This window comes from Amblyomma americanum, chromosome 3, assembly GCF_052857255.1.
Source record: "Amblyomma americanum isolate KBUSLIRL-KWMA chromosome 3, ASM5285725v1, whole genome shotgun sequence".
Taxonomy (NCBI): domain Eukaryota; kingdom Metazoa; phylum Arthropoda; class Arachnida; order Ixodida; family Ixodidae; genus Amblyomma; species Amblyomma americanum.
This window is the reverse complement of record NC_135499.1, coordinates 104,817,354-104,835,954: the sequence shown is the minus strand read 5'-3', so window position 1 is coordinate 104,835,954 and position 18,601 is coordinate 104,817,354. Positions and strand designations below refer to the sequence as shown.

The 18,601-nt window shown below is 45.3% G+C and overlaps 1 protein-coding gene across 2 annotated transcripts in view; it reads left to right on the top strand.

Annotated features, from left to right (window-relative positions):
- Window positions 1-18,601, top strand: part of LOC144124787 (nephrin-like) — a 359,910-nt gene that overhangs the window by 279,403 nt on the left and 61,906 nt on the right. For both annotated transcript variants that reach the window (XM_077657663.1, XM_077657664.1), the window contains exon 2: window positions 18,213-18,538. In XM_077657663.1, coding sequence (XP_077513789.1) covers window positions 18,213-18,538 — 326 coding nt within the window. The remainder of the gene's footprint in view (window positions 1-18,212; window positions 18,539-18,601) is intronic.

Below are 18,601 nucleotides of genomic sequence, written 5' to 3'. Positions count from 1 at the left end.
CCTCTGGCCGGTGGCTAACTTTCCGAAACTCTTGAAAGCCTTAAGCTGGTGACTTACGTTGTGATATGATGGTATTTGTCCTCTTGAAAGTCTCAGTGTGCTGAAAAACGTTTAGGCATGGGGACTTGTGCTTTTCAAAGTCAAAACTTGCTGATTAACAATTCGACAGGAGGACATGTCCTTTTCTGGTGATATAACGAATTTAACTCAGTATTGTCGCCAATGTTTCGTCAAGAAGACTAGTGCTTTCAAATTACTTAGCTGAAAAATGTTTACACAGCAAGATTTGTGATTTCGAAAGTCTCAGTCTGCTTAAAAACGTTACAACTAGGTAACTTGTTATTTTGAAAGCGTCAGTCTGGTGACCAATCTTTCGTCGAAACATTGGTCCGTCGACTGAAGGCTTTCTTTAGCCTCTTCTTCGTGTAGGCTGTACAAAGATTCTATATTTCAGGCTTTCTCGCCAATAAGTAACCTTTGTGAGCAAATTCTCGTTGTGGTATACTGCGACCTGCGATAGGGCGCCAGTAACTTGAGGACTGATTTTGGTCGTGATGAAACAATACAGTACGAACATATATGCTGTACGCTTCTCCCACCTTTTGGTTTAACCTACTGCTTACATATGTTCCGAGGAACATATGTGTGTAGGCTAGACACTAAGGCTATGATAACATGTTAATGGTTCTTTAAGAAAACTTGTAGGGAATTGCCCCTGTACCCTCAGAAAAACAATTACCGGCAAGGGCAGTTACCTTAACATCGTATCAGTGCAGGCGGGTCGTTTCGAGGAGGTAGCCGCCAAGGTGCGCTCTGGGCTGTATAAGACGTCAGATGAATGGCCTGTACGTTGAATCGAAACATAGTTCAAGCCTAGGCTTCTGCCAAGAGGAAAGTTCTACCTGCTGTACGATGGTCATCAGAGTGACTCATTTTCTGGAGCTAATCAATTTGTTTAACCGAATATGACAGTGCAAAACGCGATGCCAATGCATTTAATGATGATTTGTTTTCAGGATCGCAATATAGCTTGACAAAAGAGCATCAGGCCGACAAGTTTGCTCTGCTTAAGATGAGGCACAACACCGATTTTTCAAAGTACTTCACCCCAGAGAAGCACAACTGGTCAGCGGAAGGCCTACTGAAAAACCGCTTAGCACCCAGCGGCATTGGGTTCGAACTGAGCAACTTTCACATGCGAGCTGGATGCTGGCCTGGGAAGCATTGCTCTATATACAAATACTAGGAGAAGAAACATTCTTTTTCAGCCATGCCCTCCTTCTTGTGAACGGCACATCTTTACCAAGGACCCAGAAATGTACAGGATGGGCTGTTTTCACAACTAAAATAAAAAAAGAGAATGGAAGTGTAAGCTGACAAAAGACTGGGAAAAACATGCTGGTGACCAAGGTGAGAGATGGTGACAAGAAACGGACACCATGAATGTACAGGTCAGCGTCAATCCTAGTAATGTTTTTGCGGTTTTTATAAAAAAGTCATTGTGCCTCGAACAGAATAATCAAACAGGAATGACCTCTAAGGTGAAGGGGAAAAGGAAAAAGAATCAGCAGCATGCTCTTGAGATTTAACTTCGTTAATAAAACCCACGAAGGGAGCGGTAAAAGTTGGGACGTGAAGAATAGAAAACGAAGGGTCAGAACATATTCTAATCTAACCCGAGCGATAAACTCTTGAAGGCGCAGTAACAAAGAAACGCGGTTAGGTGAAAGGGAAGCGTACGAACCGAGCTCCTCGTCTGGTCAAGAGGTGCCAAGAGAAGAAAGCCGAGAGCAGCGCAGAAAATGAAAGGGTGCAGCGGTGAGCACCTAAGGCTGCCGCTCCGGGGCGAAGTTCTTCCTCAGGGCTGGGACGATTACGAAACAAAGAGTGCAGCGAAAGACCACGCTGCGCAACTGGAGAACCAGACAAATTAAATCCTCGCGGGAGTTGCTCCAGACAGACACCTGCTCGGACAGGGAAAGTTCTCGTATTCGCGCATGAATTAGTTATCTCGGCTGGCTTAGCTCCGCACTGACCATGCACTTGCCTCAGAGTGAGCGTAAGGAAGGCAATGGCTTCGAGATAATCAGACTGATGGAGCGAAGGATAAAGGCGTACTCACCCCTAGAGGAGGGTTCCAAGTAGACTTGTGCGGACAAGAGCGATAATTTCACACCCTTCCGGTGTGGGAGATACAGCACGTTTGCTGCTTCTTGCGTCCAGTTTGTTTTCGTGGTATTCTCGTAACCCAGGGCCTTGGCTGCGCAAGTCTGCTTCTTTTCGGAGAGAAATAGGGTAGAACGTTCGCTGCTTTAATCAAAGCACATGTAGCGGCGCCGCGGGTCTTGATATGCTGGCACTCAGCCGACACGTGCGCCGAGAACGAACATGCCAGCAACTCGTTCCCTAAAGCAACCGAAGAGGGAGAGGCAATAAGAGCTTCTTTGTAGAGCTGAGGGTTTAATAATATACGCTTTTCTGTTTCTATTTCTGGGCGCTGTAAGCTGTCGAGTGGTCGGGAGAACAAGTTAGCTTTGTTAGAAGCTACTTTGAGATGCCGGGCTGCATTGTTTTTACCATAACGAGTGTCGTTCAAGCAAAGAGGCTTGCAGGAAAAAACCGGCCAACAACATCACCGAGCCAATATCGCTGGAATCCATAGCTGTTCTCGCTGGCCGCGCAACTAATGCAGATATATTATTCCACGTACAAAGCCACTCTCTCGCACCCACGTGCTCAGTCACGCACGATTGTCACGGCCCACGTACTCGCCTTCCTGCGGAAGCCGATACATTACCCGCACCGTTGCTGGAAGCAGGGCGCAAGAGCTTCCCAGAAGACCGTCTCTGGCGTCTATCTGGGAAGACCTGCTCTCGATGCTGAAGTGATTCATCGGCTACTTCCGGGCTGCACGTTCGCGGCTAAGGACTGGACTTCTCTCGCAAACACTACAGAGCGCTAAAACACGCGACCTTTCACGCCGAGCCATCTTGGTTGCCTGCCTGTGGCCCATCGCGTGCCTGACCTTTACTTGTTCTTCACCTCCCTTTAGCCTACCTTCGCCGTGCCTCCGTGTTGTTCTTCAGAGCGCCTTGATTTTTTTCCCCATTTATTCTGGTCAGCACTAAAAGCAAATCTTTAGATGCCAGACTGTACAGCTTTCTTGTAAGAAGACCCTGATTTCGGCTGTAATTGACTGATGTGTTTTCAAAAGATTTCTTTTTGCTTGTTCTGGTAACATAAAAAGTGAACGCGTTGTGCATCAAAGACTCAGAGCAGGTTAGCATTAAAGCAAAATTAATACACTGCGCACAATAGCTACCGCTATCTGTTTTCCTTTCTTCGTGCCGACGCGAATGAATTGTAATGGTATGGATATAAACAGAAAAGAAAATAGTTGTGTAAGGGGAACGCTAGAACTTTGTGAAAGATGTGCGACCTCCGAATTTTGACATTTGCGTCCGCATTTTGATCCCATTCGGCAAAGAAGGAAAGACAGCTGCAATTACTTACAATGGCAGTAATATGCAGAACTTCATTTACTAGAAAAACAACAGCATCGACAAGCATTGAGGGCAAAATCGATTTCCTTACACCTCCGTCAGCACAACATTTTTTAGCCTACACAGACTCATGTCAGCTTTTTTCTTCAGGCCAAGGGAGTGTTTGTAACCACTGAAAAACCGGTGGGTACGTGATGTGGTTCTGGGGGGATTGGGGATCGATTATGCACCTCCTGCATACGAGGCAGATGCTCTAAACACTATGCTACCACTGAGGTGCTCTATGTTAAAGCGAGCCTGCCGAGAAGTCAAACCGTCAATCTTATGATCACTGCTGAGAATGACTGAGCTTTTGAATCAACGCGTTTGCTGTGCAGCTGTCTCCTGGTGCTCACTATTATACCGTATTATATGTTTTGCCTGTCCGTGCCGGTAAGCCCTAATGTGCGTACTGCTTTCGATACACCGACGGTCTTGAGCTGAACTTGTATAATGCAGAGTACGATTTGATAAAACAAAACAGTTCTCAATTTACCGTCTCTTTACGCTTCATTTTGGGGAAAGTAAATTTGTGGGCCTAAAAATTTTAGAGCACATGCGAGGGTGAGCACGGTACAGGGTGCCTGCATATGTGGGTACACAGTGCATTTGTCGCTATAGCAGCACCTGTCGACAAGGAACTCAGCTTGCCTGGAAAGGCAAGGCTCAGGAAGTTTACGTGTCTCATTTTGTTATCAGGCGACCCCTGCTATGCGGAACGTCTGTGCTCGCGCGCGCGCGCGCGCGCGCGCGTGTGTGTGTGTGTGTGTGTGTGTGTGTGTGTGTGTGTGTGTGTGTGTGTGTGTGTGTGTGTGTGTGTGTGTGTGTGTGTGTGTGTGTGTGTGTGTGTGTGTGTGTGTGTGTGTGTGTGTGTGTGTGTGTGTGTGTGTGTGTGTGTGTGTGTGTGTGTGTGTGTGTGTGTGTGTGTGTGTGTGTGTGTGTGTGTGTGTGTGTGTGTTTGCGTGTGCGTGCGTGCGTGCGTGCGCGTGTGTGTGTGCGTGTGTGTGTGTACACAGTGCGATTAACACGACAAGGACGATGAAAAGAAAACAAAACTAGCGCTATCAACCCCTATAGCTTTATGCTTTCAGTGGAAGTAGCGAAAGTACGCACTTTCCCGCATATAATACCCACTAACCTTGCCTCAGGTTTATTCTTTAGGCAGAGCTTTATAGGAGATGCTTTGTGAATTTCTTATATAAACACGGCATATCTACACTCTGTTCAAGGCAGCAGCATTGAATTAGAGCTTCGTTAACAAGATTATGAGGGCAGTCCAAGCTGAATTAACCAACTCTCATTCAAGGATAAAGGTTGCGTAATGTGCTGTATTGGTGCGGGCTTCCAAAATACATCTAATGGTGATGGTAGAATGCAAATAAGCGCATCTAGAGGGCAACAAAATCAAAGAAAAATGTATTTTGGTTACCTTTAAGTGCGTAGAAAGCGAGATGCCACTTTTTGGAAGCCTAAGGATTCATTAACAGTCCCAAATGCATCTCTCATGTACTGTAGCCGTCTATGAGGACAGGGCGTGTGTGGACATAAAATGCAGAAATAAATCTTAAAAATTATCAGCATATGACAAGCGCTGAAAGCATAAGTAAACGGTAAATAAGAACAGGTCAGCTACAAATTGACGCCGTTAAAAAATCTTTCGTAGGCAGAGCACGGGTAGAGAACGTAGGGCCGCTCAAAATTTCTGTGGTGTGCGGGAAAAAATAGCCTTGGATTCAGTCCTTACGAGAGTGAAAAGGTGGAATGTTTAGTTTGTGATAGATTCTTAATGATGATGGCTCAGCAAATTTTGAATAGTTGCCGAGCGACTAAAATCAAGGAGCTTATTTAACGTGCTCAAGAACATTAAACATTCAGTACGAGGACGTGAGGAAAATGGAGTTAGCGGAAAGAAGGCGGAAATTCACTGTCACATCGATTAATGTAAAGCGGACAGCATTTATAAGTGATTCGATTTTGTTTACCTGCATAAGACTGTGAATATTTCAAAGGCACAGCTGGATTCTAGTATTGGGCGAATCCAGGTTTTGTATTTAACCTGGGATGTAGTTTAGATACACGCGGAGTGCGGCCAAATATCGGAGCCTGTGAATTAGCGCGTTAGAATTCATATGCGTTTAGGCTATGACATATCCTGCGTGAATTTGAAGTATTTGTATTTCAGAACTCTGTTTAGTTAAGTCATTGTATAAATAAGTGAGCAAGGCATTAGGGGTTCTCCCTGAGATCTAAAACACAAAAACAACTGGGGGAAAATTAATGTTAATTTTCCTAGTAGTACTGAAAGTACGAAGGTATAGAAAGAACTGTTAAAAGAGCATTATCGAGGGATGGTTTAATTGTAATATAGAGCGCACTCGCCAGCGTGCAGGCGTTTGCTTGTTAACGCAAGTGCTTGATCAACGATGTATATCTTAAATTTAAGTAAAGTTTTCTAACTGACACAGAGAGCGACTTGCTTTTGCCTTTGACCGTTTACGTGCGTGCTTTTGACATGAATCTGTAAATAGTGATCGCCAAGATGGTGGCTGCTAATGTGAATGAAGTTTATGAAGATACGGGAAACAGACGAAGAGAAAGTGTTGCTTTGTGGTTTCCGCCACGTCACAGAGCTCTAAGGAGCAGTTTCTAACCAACTGACTTAAGTAAATTTTTACCTAGTACGCTTGATGCGTCGCACTGCGCGGTTTAATTTTTTCTTCATAAGATTTACGAGGCGACCACATGTGCTGTGGAGCCTTGTGATGGAGCGTGGAGGGAAGCGGTCCTCCCACTCTAGAGGTTTGGAGCTCTTTGTTGAAGCCCTGCAGAAGCCGTGACGTAGGCCTGCCAAAAGCAAATTTCTGGCACACCCGAAGATTCCGCACAAAAGTATTTGAGCAGAATACTTTTTATGAACGCAATTTATTTATATAATGTAAGATTTCACGATAACAATCAATATATCCCCAGACCACCCGACCGCAGACTTGAATTGTTTTCTATTAGCGTTGTTGTTATCGTGAAGACCGTTCCCCATTGGTTTTGTATGGCAGGCAACCTTAACTGTTCGATGCGCTCGATGGAAGCACTATAAAAAAGTGATTTTGCTACATGTCGGGAGAATGGACTATTACCTTCAATATTTCCTTAACAGTTTTTTGCAATTTTGCAATTCTCAAAATTTTTGACCGAGAATGCGGACATTCTAGTCAGCTTTGAAGAGCATGACCTATATTAAAGACAAAGTAAACGGCATAATGAAAACAAAAGTGGCATGTAGTTGCAACTTTTAATTAGGAAGAATGCACCGAACCTAACCGGCCCAGATTACGCGTGTGCAACCATGACATATGAATTATTAACCAATGTTACTACGAAGGACTGGCGCAACGCGATTACAGCGGTGACCAAAGTGCTATACATATGCACTTGCTGTTTGGAAATGATAATAATCTCTTTGCTTGCAGAACTGATTAGCGTTAGTGTTTGTGGCATGGCGGGAACGCTCCCTAAATTTAACCCCATTCGATGTGCCGGAAGTAAACGCTAACAAGCTTACAGCAACGCCCACAAGAAGGGTGAATGCATTGGGAGCAGCAAGCGATCGACGAAGTCTTGTTTTATATTTTATGTTGACATGTAAAAGGCACGACTATGTTTCTCGTGTGCGGATGGTCTTAATGTATTAGAAGTTATAAAACTAGATGAATTGTCGATGACGTCATGAGCTAATTTTCTCGAGTGCGGTAAAACCTTATTACCGCAAAGAGATCTAATATTTATGCTGGCTTTGACTGGCTTCTTAGCTGAGGAAGGCTCGAACTTTTATGATCGATCTCCCTGTTTTTATTTCGTTTTCTCGAGTGCATAGAAGAGACATACATCACCTGCGTCACAATTTACGTCATCCTCCCACTCGCTAATCCTCTTCCCCTATGGCCGAATAACTGCAGTACCCTTGGCACTCTTGTTATCTTAACCCCGTGCCATGCATTCAGTTTATTAAGCTAAGGATTTTGTTTTATCGACGGTCCCCGCCGCGGTGGCTCAGTGGTTAGGGCGCTCGACTACTGATCCGGAGTTCCCGGGTTCGAACCCGACCGCGGCGGCTGCGTTTTTATGGAGGAAAAACGCTAAGGCGCCCGTGTGCTGTGCGATGTCAGTGCACGTTAAAGATCCCCAGGTGGTCGAAATTATTCCGGAGCCCTCCACTACGGCACCTCTCTCTTCCTTTCTTCTTTCACTCCCTCCTTTACCCTTCCCTTACGGCGCGGTTCAGGTGTCCAACGATATATGAGACAGATACTGCGCCATTTCCTTTCCCCCCAAAACCAACCAATCTTTAAACCAACCAATCGACTATGCACTTATTTCAGTCGCGAACTGCACATTACTGCACATGAACTGCACATGACAAAACTGCACAGTTTCAAACTTGTTACTGCATTAAACACATTGCAGTGTATATGAGAACGTACCACATTTAATTATTTCGCTGTCCTATCCTTTTGACAAGAGCTCTCTGTTGTTAGCATGAGGATGAAGTAGCCTGTCTCAGCCCCCGCCCCATGAAAAAAAGAAAAAACTACCGGGGGCACTAAAGTCTTGTTACGGGCTATGAATGCGAAAGCACTGTGCACTACTGCTGTTTCTGTTGGTGCGTCTGTATACCTTAGTTCGCGCTGGTCAGCAAACCACACACTATTCAAATTTCCATGGGTTAATGCCCATATCTGTTTAAGTGGTCATTTTCTACTTAACATTCATAGAAGCCGGCGAGTCCTCACACCACTACCAGCGCAGTGGCGCAGCGGTTAAGCGATGCACCACGGCACTGGCAGGTGGCTGTTTCTATCACAACCATCATTAGTATTGTGCGACTCATGTTGCTCTTCCCGAGCAAGTTCTCGCTTAGCTCTCGCGATGCTCCTCTGAACTTAACCGAGCTTATCCGAGTTAGTACCCGAGCTTACCCGAGCTTCCTCCTATTGGCTGCAGCTCGCGCTGAGATCCTCCGGACCTACCCGAGCTTACTCGAGTTACTACCGCGTAACTGAATTATCACGTGACTCAGATAAGCTGAGTAAGTGACCGCAATTTCTGTTAACACTCTCTGTACACACTTGTCGTGCTCGGGACGCATGAACCAAGTTATTCTTACGCATTGAAAAAAAGAGCATCATCGTTTCTTCGCTGCAAGCTACTTGGCATCCGCCCTTGCATGCCTGCCTGCGGGCATTACGGCTAGATTGAATAGGAGTAGTTGCAAGTAATTCGTGCATGCGTAGGCATGCCAAACGCTGCAGCATGAGCATAACGGGTACGTTTAAACAACAAAAATCTTCTGTTTGCTTCGTTAAGTCCGCCGAACGGCTGTTCGCAGCGAATTCTTTTCTTAAAGCTTGTTTCCCTTTTCTTTGCTTTTTTATCTTTGCAACCCGTTCGTTCCTCTGTCCGCATGCTATAGCCCGAAGGCATTGCAGCTCTCGCCCAGGCAAAAGAAGTTCCCATGCGGAAAACGAAAAGAACTCTGCAGCGAATCAACATGACGCAACCGACCGAAGTTAAGGGGTACGAAAAAGAAAGCAGGAAAGAAAGGAACAAGGAAAACGGACTGAAAGAAGAAAGAAAGGTCGCCAGGAGAAAACTTGGGATGTAGGGCACGTGCTCACGCGCGCAGCGTCAGCTGCACATTTGTGTAGGGAAACGATTATTCGGCGCAAGCTTGCAGTCGAAGCATTTCCACAGCACCCCGCTTCCTCCGGCCCTCCCAGCCTTCCCTTTTTTTCCCTACGCTGTCCCCATTCCGCAGCCGTCGTCCTCCGCGGCCACCCTCCTCGCTACACCACAGGCATAGTGTGTGTTTTCCTTTTGTTTTCCCCCGTTCACCGCTGTCATTTTGCCGGGCGTTCGAGGAACGTTAACATCCGTCTAACGGCCACCTCCTGATGGCGTCTGAATGAGAGCCCGAGGCAGCGCAAACGAAAAATAAATGTGTAGACAGAAAAGCATCCAGGACGAGGCATAGAAAGCAACCCGCTCGTTCCTATCAGTACCTCTTGATCGGGCTTCACTTCTATGCATGTCGAGGAGAAAGCCGGGAGGCCCTGAAATAGCCCCGTTGCATACGTGTGCAACATACGGTTTTATAGTGAGCCTCTGTGCAGCGACTTTTTAGTTTTTTTACTTATTCCCAGCGTAAGGAGCGGGGGAGTGACTGTAAAAATATATAATGAGAGATCGAAACACAGAGAAAGCCAGGAGAGTAATGCGGAAGCAATCGGTTTCAGAAAATATAGCACTGGCTTGGATTATGAGCTTTATTGTCAGTCTCAAGTGAAATGTCGACATAATGAGACCTCACTTGGAGGAAGACTCAGTGCTAGCTCAGTTTCCTTTACTTTTTTACTTCCAGACCGCTCTTTTGAAACGATCATGAACCCGCCGGTTTGTGCACTTGAGCATGTAATATTTGTTGCGACTGTATTCAGGTTTGAGTTGCGCTTTTCGCGGTTCGTTTGAAGCTGGTGATACGTCGCAATATACACCATGATTGGGTAACAATACGCTCTCAGCAGTTGTCACAGGAGAGTGAAAACACATTGACCAAAAGTGGGCACGAGTATAAACGAAAAAAAAATGCAGAGGTGTCCTGGTAAGTCGGGCTCCAACCATCTGCTCAATATTAAGGAAAGGAAGCGAGGCCGGAAAGTTGAGCAAGGAAAAGGCAACGGTGCCTGTGAAGACTAATGTGGCGTTGCTTATATGCGTGAGAACAGTGGGTTAGTTTGAGGTCTTCGGGTCCACACAGCTGTTACGCACGAAGTACACTCGGTCCACATCGCCTAGTAAGCTTATAGCCGGCCCCTATAAGAGCTAAAACAACCGGAAAAAACTGGCTCCGACTAAGGCCTCCTGTCTTGGAACGACGAATAGTGAACAGCAACTTTTGTATAGTACCACATGTAGACAAAGAAAACATTTATGTTGCATTTGGTTGGCGGCGCTAATAACAGTTGAGACGGACTGCAGAATCGGAAATGAGTGCGCAACACAGAGAGAATACAATAACAAGTCTCAGTCTCAGTAGCACGCCTGCTTGGTTCCTACGGATAGTAATGGACAGGCCTACTGAATTACTGTTCTCGGCGTATTCTATTATTGCTCTTACGACGATGCGCGTTCTCTCCGCACTAGCTCAATAAACACGGCCAAAAAGTAAAAAAAAAATCTGACAGGTCGTTTCGACTCCAAAGCTCCTGGTGAAATTGAAAGCTGGCGATAGCTTAACCATTGTGTCGTGGGAGTATTCTGGTTTTCAGGAAAATATAGACAGGTAAGTCGATTCGAGGAGCCACAATCAATACGTTTGTCTTCGACTAAACAGCTTTAATCACTTGAAATGCAAGTTAATTGTCACAAAAAGGCCTATTCGGAGGTCGCTATTGGTGAGGGAAAAGTGCCTGCTAGTGACTAGTTTCGATGAGTTATATACATTAATGAGCACGGAAGATATGAATGACGAATGTCGTCGTTAGTGTTTTGGCGCCACCAATTTTTTCGGTGTAGGCATGGGAGTTGCTGACATAATGTGCACGTACGTTATCCAGTGAGTTAGTCTCAAGCCGCTTGAAGGAACTGCCTTTCTTAATAATTTCAATGGTGTAAAAGGTTGCATCAATCAAGTTAAGTGCACACAACTGCATTCTCTCAATGTAGGAAGGAGCAAATTAAGTAAGAATAATCATTTAGTGCTCGAAAGAGCAGTTATTAGAAAACTTCATTCTGACTGCAATAGGAGAAGCGCCGAGGGTGCATATGATTCCTTAAAGAACTTCAAGTGGAAAGTGGCAGGCTGCTCACTACTCCGCTTTAATACCACGAAAAACTGTGGCGGACGAATCATGTGAACACAGCATGGGGCGCTGAGAACGCATTCTCTAGTGGAGGCTCGCAGAAGCGGCAAACTTTTATTCGACATGAGCGTGATTCTGGCGTAAAATTTTTCTTCCTGGCTTAGCTTGCGAATGCTGGACCCATAATTACCGCTTGGCTGGCGCTCACGTAAAGCTCTGAGTTTAGTGCATCAAGCGACATAACGTGAATAGTGTCAGTTTTCTTCTCTCGCTAGTTTGTGAAAATTTGAAGCTGCTGAACTTAGCCTATAGCGCTGCCATGTTTCCAGGCGATGAATGCCCATCGCCTATCGCCGCTTAAGATAGTTTGTGATTAGTGACATATGATATATTAGCGCCTTCTATGCCACCTCGGTACCAGCATTTGCTTCTGCCCTATATGCAAATAAAGTTGCCATTGAATTCACCACGAGCAATCCTCAAAGACAGAGGAACTCCGAAGCAAGCGCTGCGATGCAGTGTAGTTTTGTGCACAACTGCATTTGTGATTCTCTGGATTTCTGAGTGCATGCATTTGCATCTTATACACTATAGTACGGGCATAAGGGAGGTAAATGCGATGTCATAGTAGTGTGCAGCGACAGGGGCTGCACCCCTGTCACGCGCATTGAGTGCAACAACGAGCCACTACTTGTGGCGCGTCTCAGAATGCTCTCGGTGGCCCAGCAGTTAGGCCGCAGTTTGTCACCGCTCAATCGCCCGGGCCTCTCTTCTTCTACAAATAAATGTCGCCGCGGTGGTATTGGCTTGAACAGCCTCACGTCTAGGCTGCGGCTCCTGCTATAAAAGTAGCGTGGTGCTGTTGCGCGAGATTTATTAAATTTCTTATCGTTTTAACGTTTTCAAGCACAGACGTTTGCTTTAGCAAGAAAATTCAAGTTCAAAAAATAAATGAGCAAGAGGGCTTGCGGACAGTTTTCAGTCGAATGAAAGAAAAATGATGTTACAGAACCTTAAGTACTGAAAGTGATTTTTTCAAGCTTCCTCCATGCTCCGTGTATTTCCAGTCGCTTTCAATTGCAAACTGCAATTCACATTTGAGCTTTCTTGCAACAGATGGAAAGAATACATTTTCCAGCGTCAAATTCGTAACGAGCATTGCACGCGTGCCTGACGTGTACCTTTTTTGGTGGACACATGCATAGCTACTGTGGGGCCTGATAGTATATTTTTTTTTACACGCCACTGAGCCAGCCATGCTGCGGCCACCATTTGCTTTTTTTTTCAAGGGCTGAGCGTTCGCCCGGGTAGCTATGGTACGAAGTCCTTGTGCAGCATGATAAAAGATAATGTTTAAATGCTGGTTAGCCTTACTAACCAACCTGCTGTGCTGCTAGCCAGCATACTTGGAAGAGTTAATCGTATTGCACTGCCAGCGCTGTATACTGCACTCCAATCTTACTTTGCTCTGGCCGAAGGAGAACGATTTTTTCTTACAGCGTTTCTTGCGGTACGCAATAATCTCGTTTTTATCCCTTGTTCCTCTCCTTTTCATTGGCTATGTGTTCTCTCGTCTGGCTCGCCAAGCAACAATTTTCTTAAATGACCTACTTGCCGCGTTACTTTTCTATTCGTCATATTTTTCTCGCAATTGGGGGTGGTTTTAACAAGGTGCTACTTGCTGCGGCTCCGCTAAGGTGCGCCACGCCCGTCTCGCTGCAGGCGCAGCTCTAACCGTGTTCGCGCTCTACGTTCGCTGAGGCTGTTTTATAGGAGCGTTGGCGACGCCGAAATGGCGCGCTCATAGCGAAGTAACACGGTTAGCAGAGGCGCCCACGTAAGAGACTCTCTTGCCGAGCGAGATTGCGAAGCTTCTTGGAGGCTACACGAGGCAAGCGAAACACCTTAGTTCAGTACGCGGGCGGGAACTGCTGGAAACGGCACTGGCACGACTGCAGAGAAATGCGATCTTTGCTGACTTGATTTTCTCGCTTGGCGTAGTCCGTCTTGTAAGTTTCCTTGCTTTTTATTTCTCGCTCTCGTTTTACGCGAAATGCACCAGCTCTGGTTCGCGCGTAAAAAAAGTCTCGCTGTGTAGCAACTCGCCTGCTTATTGCAGTAGAGTGAAGTCAGTGCTACCCTAGTGCACACCTAACTTGCATTAAGAAATGTTGCAGGATTGCCGCCTCTCGTTCTCACCTACACCCTCACACGCACGTGTCGCTTTTTTGGTGCAGCTTCAGTATTTCACTCGCTCAAACTACACAGTAGTTCTTTGAGGCTTTTTGTTTGCAAGAAACGCTCAAGTCACAAAGAAAATTGCAGATAGAAGTAAGCGGTGTGTTTGTTGAAGTATTTAACAATACATTTTGTACTGAGAGTGCAATCGCCATTTCTAAAGAGTTTCATTATGCGAAGTGATGATGCTCGTTAGATTCTGGCAAAGGTCTTATGTTACTCGTACATCTCAGAAAAGAGATCAAAGAGATCGCGAGAGAAATGACACCAATGAGCTCACCCTCATGTTTTCACACCCGGAACTGAACCTGTGTGTGTCTTAGGTATAGTCAGAAGCAAAAGTTTAAATGTCACGGAAGCCATGTGACAGCTAAATTCTCACATGATCTGTGCGTGTCGCATAAAATGTAGGTGCGCTGGGGTGCTATGAAAGGCAAAGTGGAAAGTATCTTACGGTTTTTGCGATTGAGGAAATATAGTTTTTTTGCTGAATTTCTTTTTGCAGCCCTACTGATTCCACAAAATTGGCGACGCCTTCAGTTATAAAAAGTATTCTATTTTGGCGACGCAATCAAAATAGTTTTGCTGGTAATTGCACCCGGCTATAATTACAAATTCCAAAGAACAAAGCAGGTAGCTAAGTTGTTGCCATAGCAAAAAAATTGCTTTGTCACAAGGTCGCTTACAGTTTAGAAGTCTCCAATAGTCGGCAGGGTTGTTTACTGTATTGCTTCGCTTAGCATCAGAATTTGCAGTCATGCCAAAATATTACCGAAGGCTGGTCCCAGCCCTCATTTCGCTGGGACTAGGCAGAAGAAAAATAATTGATGAGCCATAATGCTAATAAACACTCTACTCGCTAGCTTTAAGAAAACAAATGAAACTGAATTCAAAAGTACTCACAATAGAACAAAAAAAACTGTCAATAACGAAATTGCGTCTATAACTGGGAGAAAATTGTGTTGCGAAAGCTCTGCTGCCAGTGGTTGCCCGGCTCTGGAGAATCTCGGATTCGGCCAGTTCCTGCAGCGTTATTGCTGCCTTTAAATGGGCACTTTTCCTATTCATTAACACCACTTATTCGCCACGAGGCAGTCTGCGGGAGAATAAAAAGAGCAATTTGCTGCGCGAAAGTGCATGCCTAATGGCTGCGATAACCTTCTACATTGGCCCAACTTCAGCACTTACATCGCAAATGCTAAACAGCTTAACAGAAAATCGAAAAAGACTAAATGAAAAGGAGACAACTCTCCAAGCGTGGCGGTGGTTTTGTATCGTTATGCGACGCAAACTGCCTTGCGCTGGCGTCTCATGTTCTTTTGGCATTAAGCGCGGCAGCAATTATTCCTTGCGGAACAGTATAAAGACGTCAACAAAGCGGTTATTAATGATGAGCAGCAAGGTTATATGATGGCTCTTGGCCATGTAATTAATTACGAACTTTTGTTTATCATCATTAGAAAAAAGATTGAGAACGGGGTCTTGTATCGGTGCATAATTAATACAGACAAGCGTGCGTGCCATAATCGAGCAAAGTGCGAAATTAAAGCAAAAAAGAAGAGAAGCTAGCGGAGCTCGATCTTTCGTCTTTTTATATTGTTATCGCAGCTATCGCCAAACACGCTGACACCAAAGCACGCTTCTGAGAAAATAAGCGAGTTTTCTCGACGTCAGCTCCTCCTAATCGTTATTTTCATGTAAGCGTGGGATAACGGTCGCAAAAATGAAACGAAGGGTGAAGGTATTTTTCTAGCACAAGCAGTATTAATAAACGCGATTTAGGGTGCTGCATTTTTGCCGGAAGTTGTGTGCGATACCGTATGCGATTACACTTTCTCCGCGCCATAAATTGATTACTGAAATTTAGGGTCTTAACATTGCTAGGTGCGTACGGCGAGTCTGAGAGACGACTTGATTCTGTGACTCATATTTCATTTTTCTGGAAAATTAATTTTCCGCTGTAAGAGCTAGAGCAGTGATAAAGTTGATAACGAATGCAGTTTTAATTTATTAGACTTCAGCGATTGACACTGCTCTATGTTTCTTTAATGTTTCGGCAATTAAGAACCTTCGCTGCGCAAGAAACATATTCTTGCATTAAAAGAATTGGTGGTGGTTTAGCTTTGATTAAACCTGGAGTGACGCGATAGCTACAGCTGGCCCAGTGGAACTCGCTGAGTTGAATTGCAAAGTCATTCTTTCGCCGCTCCGTTTTTCTGGGCATTCCTTCTTCATCTTGTCACGTGACCAACCACGTGACGAACCACGTGACGAACCACGTGACCAGCACGACGCCGCGTTGCCGGCAGCTGCTCCGCAGCACATGACCGACCACGTGACAGCGTGGCGGCGCCGCCACGCAGAAGGCTCGGAATGCTACCGTAATGTAGCTATCGCTACGAAACAAAGTGACCCATAAGGCGTAACCGGCTTCATCATGTTGCGAGTTCAGACGTGAATTTATGCGTGAATTGCCCGTTGGAAGACTTTGCAAGAATTTCGGAATGTTTCCAAATGAACCTTCGCAAATAACGGCCCACAGTAAAAACAAAGCGTGTTTAGCATCTTATTCTGAGATACTCATTGTCGCTTCCGGTTAATTAGGCGGTTTAGGGCACCTCTCTTTATTTCTGCCGAAACAAATGCTGTCTAGTATTGCGAAGCCTTCATGACACTTTTTGCAATGCCTTGTTTGTACATGCATCTTGCCTTGCTCATGCTAAGATAATTACTGATCATGTGTTAAGAAAAACAAATGTAATGCACCTTCAAGGTAATACCAGAAAGCAGTGATGGAGCACCGCTTTTTATTTGCACGTAAAGATAAGCTCAGCGGAAGAGCCTTTTTTTTCTCCTTGTCCTCCAGACTTCCTCCTTTAACATGGCGCTCCCAGTGGTTATTCATAAAATATGCACCTCACTGGAATTCGCACTCGTTTTTTTTGTCTGTCTTGTACGCAGGAGTAGTAGTTGCCCAGATGGTGTGAAAGTGCATGTAGAGCTTTACACTCGTTGCTATCATGCTTTTGTGGGTATTGAGATCTGACCTTACATTTGCCTTGAGAAATGATATTAGTGCACCAGCATTTGCAGCTCACTCAGATTAGGCCTAAAAAACCGTAATGCCTTGCGGTTTAATTTATTTTATTCTAGACCTTTAAGAAGGACCCGTGTGTTGACTCATAAAATGTGATAACAAATAGCTTTTAAATTTGCCATATGATGACCAATTTAAATCACTACCACTACCGTGGACTCACTGGATATGTTGTTCGTCCTATTGACGCAATTTGTATGAACAGCAAATGAAGGGGTTTTAACATTTAGAACAGGACCAAACGGACACCGAGATACGTGCGAGTGACAAATACCAATGATGCCAAGCACTGTTAGTGTGGGTTCTTTTATTGTACTGTACTATGCCCGTTTTCGGCGATGATTAAACATTTGGTTCGGGTATTTCTGCAGAGCTCGAAGCGAATACGACTGTAGTATTTGGGTAAGAAAAACTGCAGTGGGAATTATCAGCGTTTTGACCTGTTGGCTTCGTGGGAGACAGTAATACAACTAGATCCCATCTAGCAATGCTGCAGAGTGGCATAATGCGGAACAGCAGGAGATCTGGGTAGGCAATGTGTTTTTTCCTTGAAGAGTCCAAATCTTATTTATAACCGCATATTTGTTTTAAAATACCATTATTTTATCTTTTTCACATTTAAGTCTACAAGTTTTATACTGTTACGTGTATTAGAAAATGCATTTAAATTTTGAGTAAATGTTTTAAGACCAGTCTTTTGCGAACCTTTCTGTACATCTTTTTGGTTTTAAACTTTCGTTACCAGCACGAAGCGTTAATAAAAACGCCTCAGTAGGCAATATTTTACGAAATAGACCAAATCACAAGGCTTAGAACAAGAATGGTGTATGGAGTAGTGTTAGGCCCTTGAAAAAAACACTGACAAAATGAAGCATCCTCTAAACCTTAACTCGCACGTTTGAATAATCGTAGAAGTTATATTTATCCGCTTGAATATATACCTTCGGGTCCTATCACTGCTCTAACGTTGCTATGCTTCTTTAATTGTTGATATTTTGTGGCACTTGCACTGTCTTTCGCCATTTGTATCTCTAAACTTACTCAAAATGATCTCAACAGTGGAACAAAAAAGGTCAGAAACATCTGCTCTATGCTGCGTAACGCGATAATTCACCGAGAGCTTTAAGGTTGCGCTGCACGTGCAATAAAAATCATGTGAGTAAAAGAAAGCAACATTTCACACGTTCCACTGTGTAACAGCTACCCTAGCCACCTCATACACTCTCCTTCTCTCCCTCATCTCACCACTCTCTGACCACCCTCCTACCAACCTCGCTCTGCGGACGCCCACACCTACGTCGCGCATCTGGGAGTTGTTGCCATTAAGAGCAATCGCCATAAAAATGCAGTTCATTAGCTTGTGTGATGTTCCAGTTTGCACCAATTGCAGATATGCGTTTTCAAATTTATCTCATTCAACAGCTTTACTCATCGCTGTTCTTTTCCATATTTTTTCTCCTTTTCCCTCTCTCACTGCAGGCGCCTCAAAGCGGCTCATCGTGCGCGAGGGCCACCAGACGGAGCTGCCGTGCGATCTGCGCGACGCCCTGTCCAACGACTCGTTGGCCTTCGTCCACTGGTACCACACGCCCGAGCGGGACGCGCACGGCTCCGGCGCGGGCTCTTCGCTGGGATACGGGTTCCGAGCAGCGGCCGCCAGTCGCGAGCCCATCTACACGGTCGACTTTGGGCCGGACCCATCGCTCAGCAGGGAGACCGTGGCCGGCGGAGCCGGCGGTGCCAACGGGCCCCTGGGAGCTGGCGGTGGCGCCCCCACGGGGGCACGAGGGAACAACTTGCTACAGGTGGGCTCATGCAGGCAATAAGGGCTTGTATAACTGTGATTATTACAACCTCAAATCTTCGTC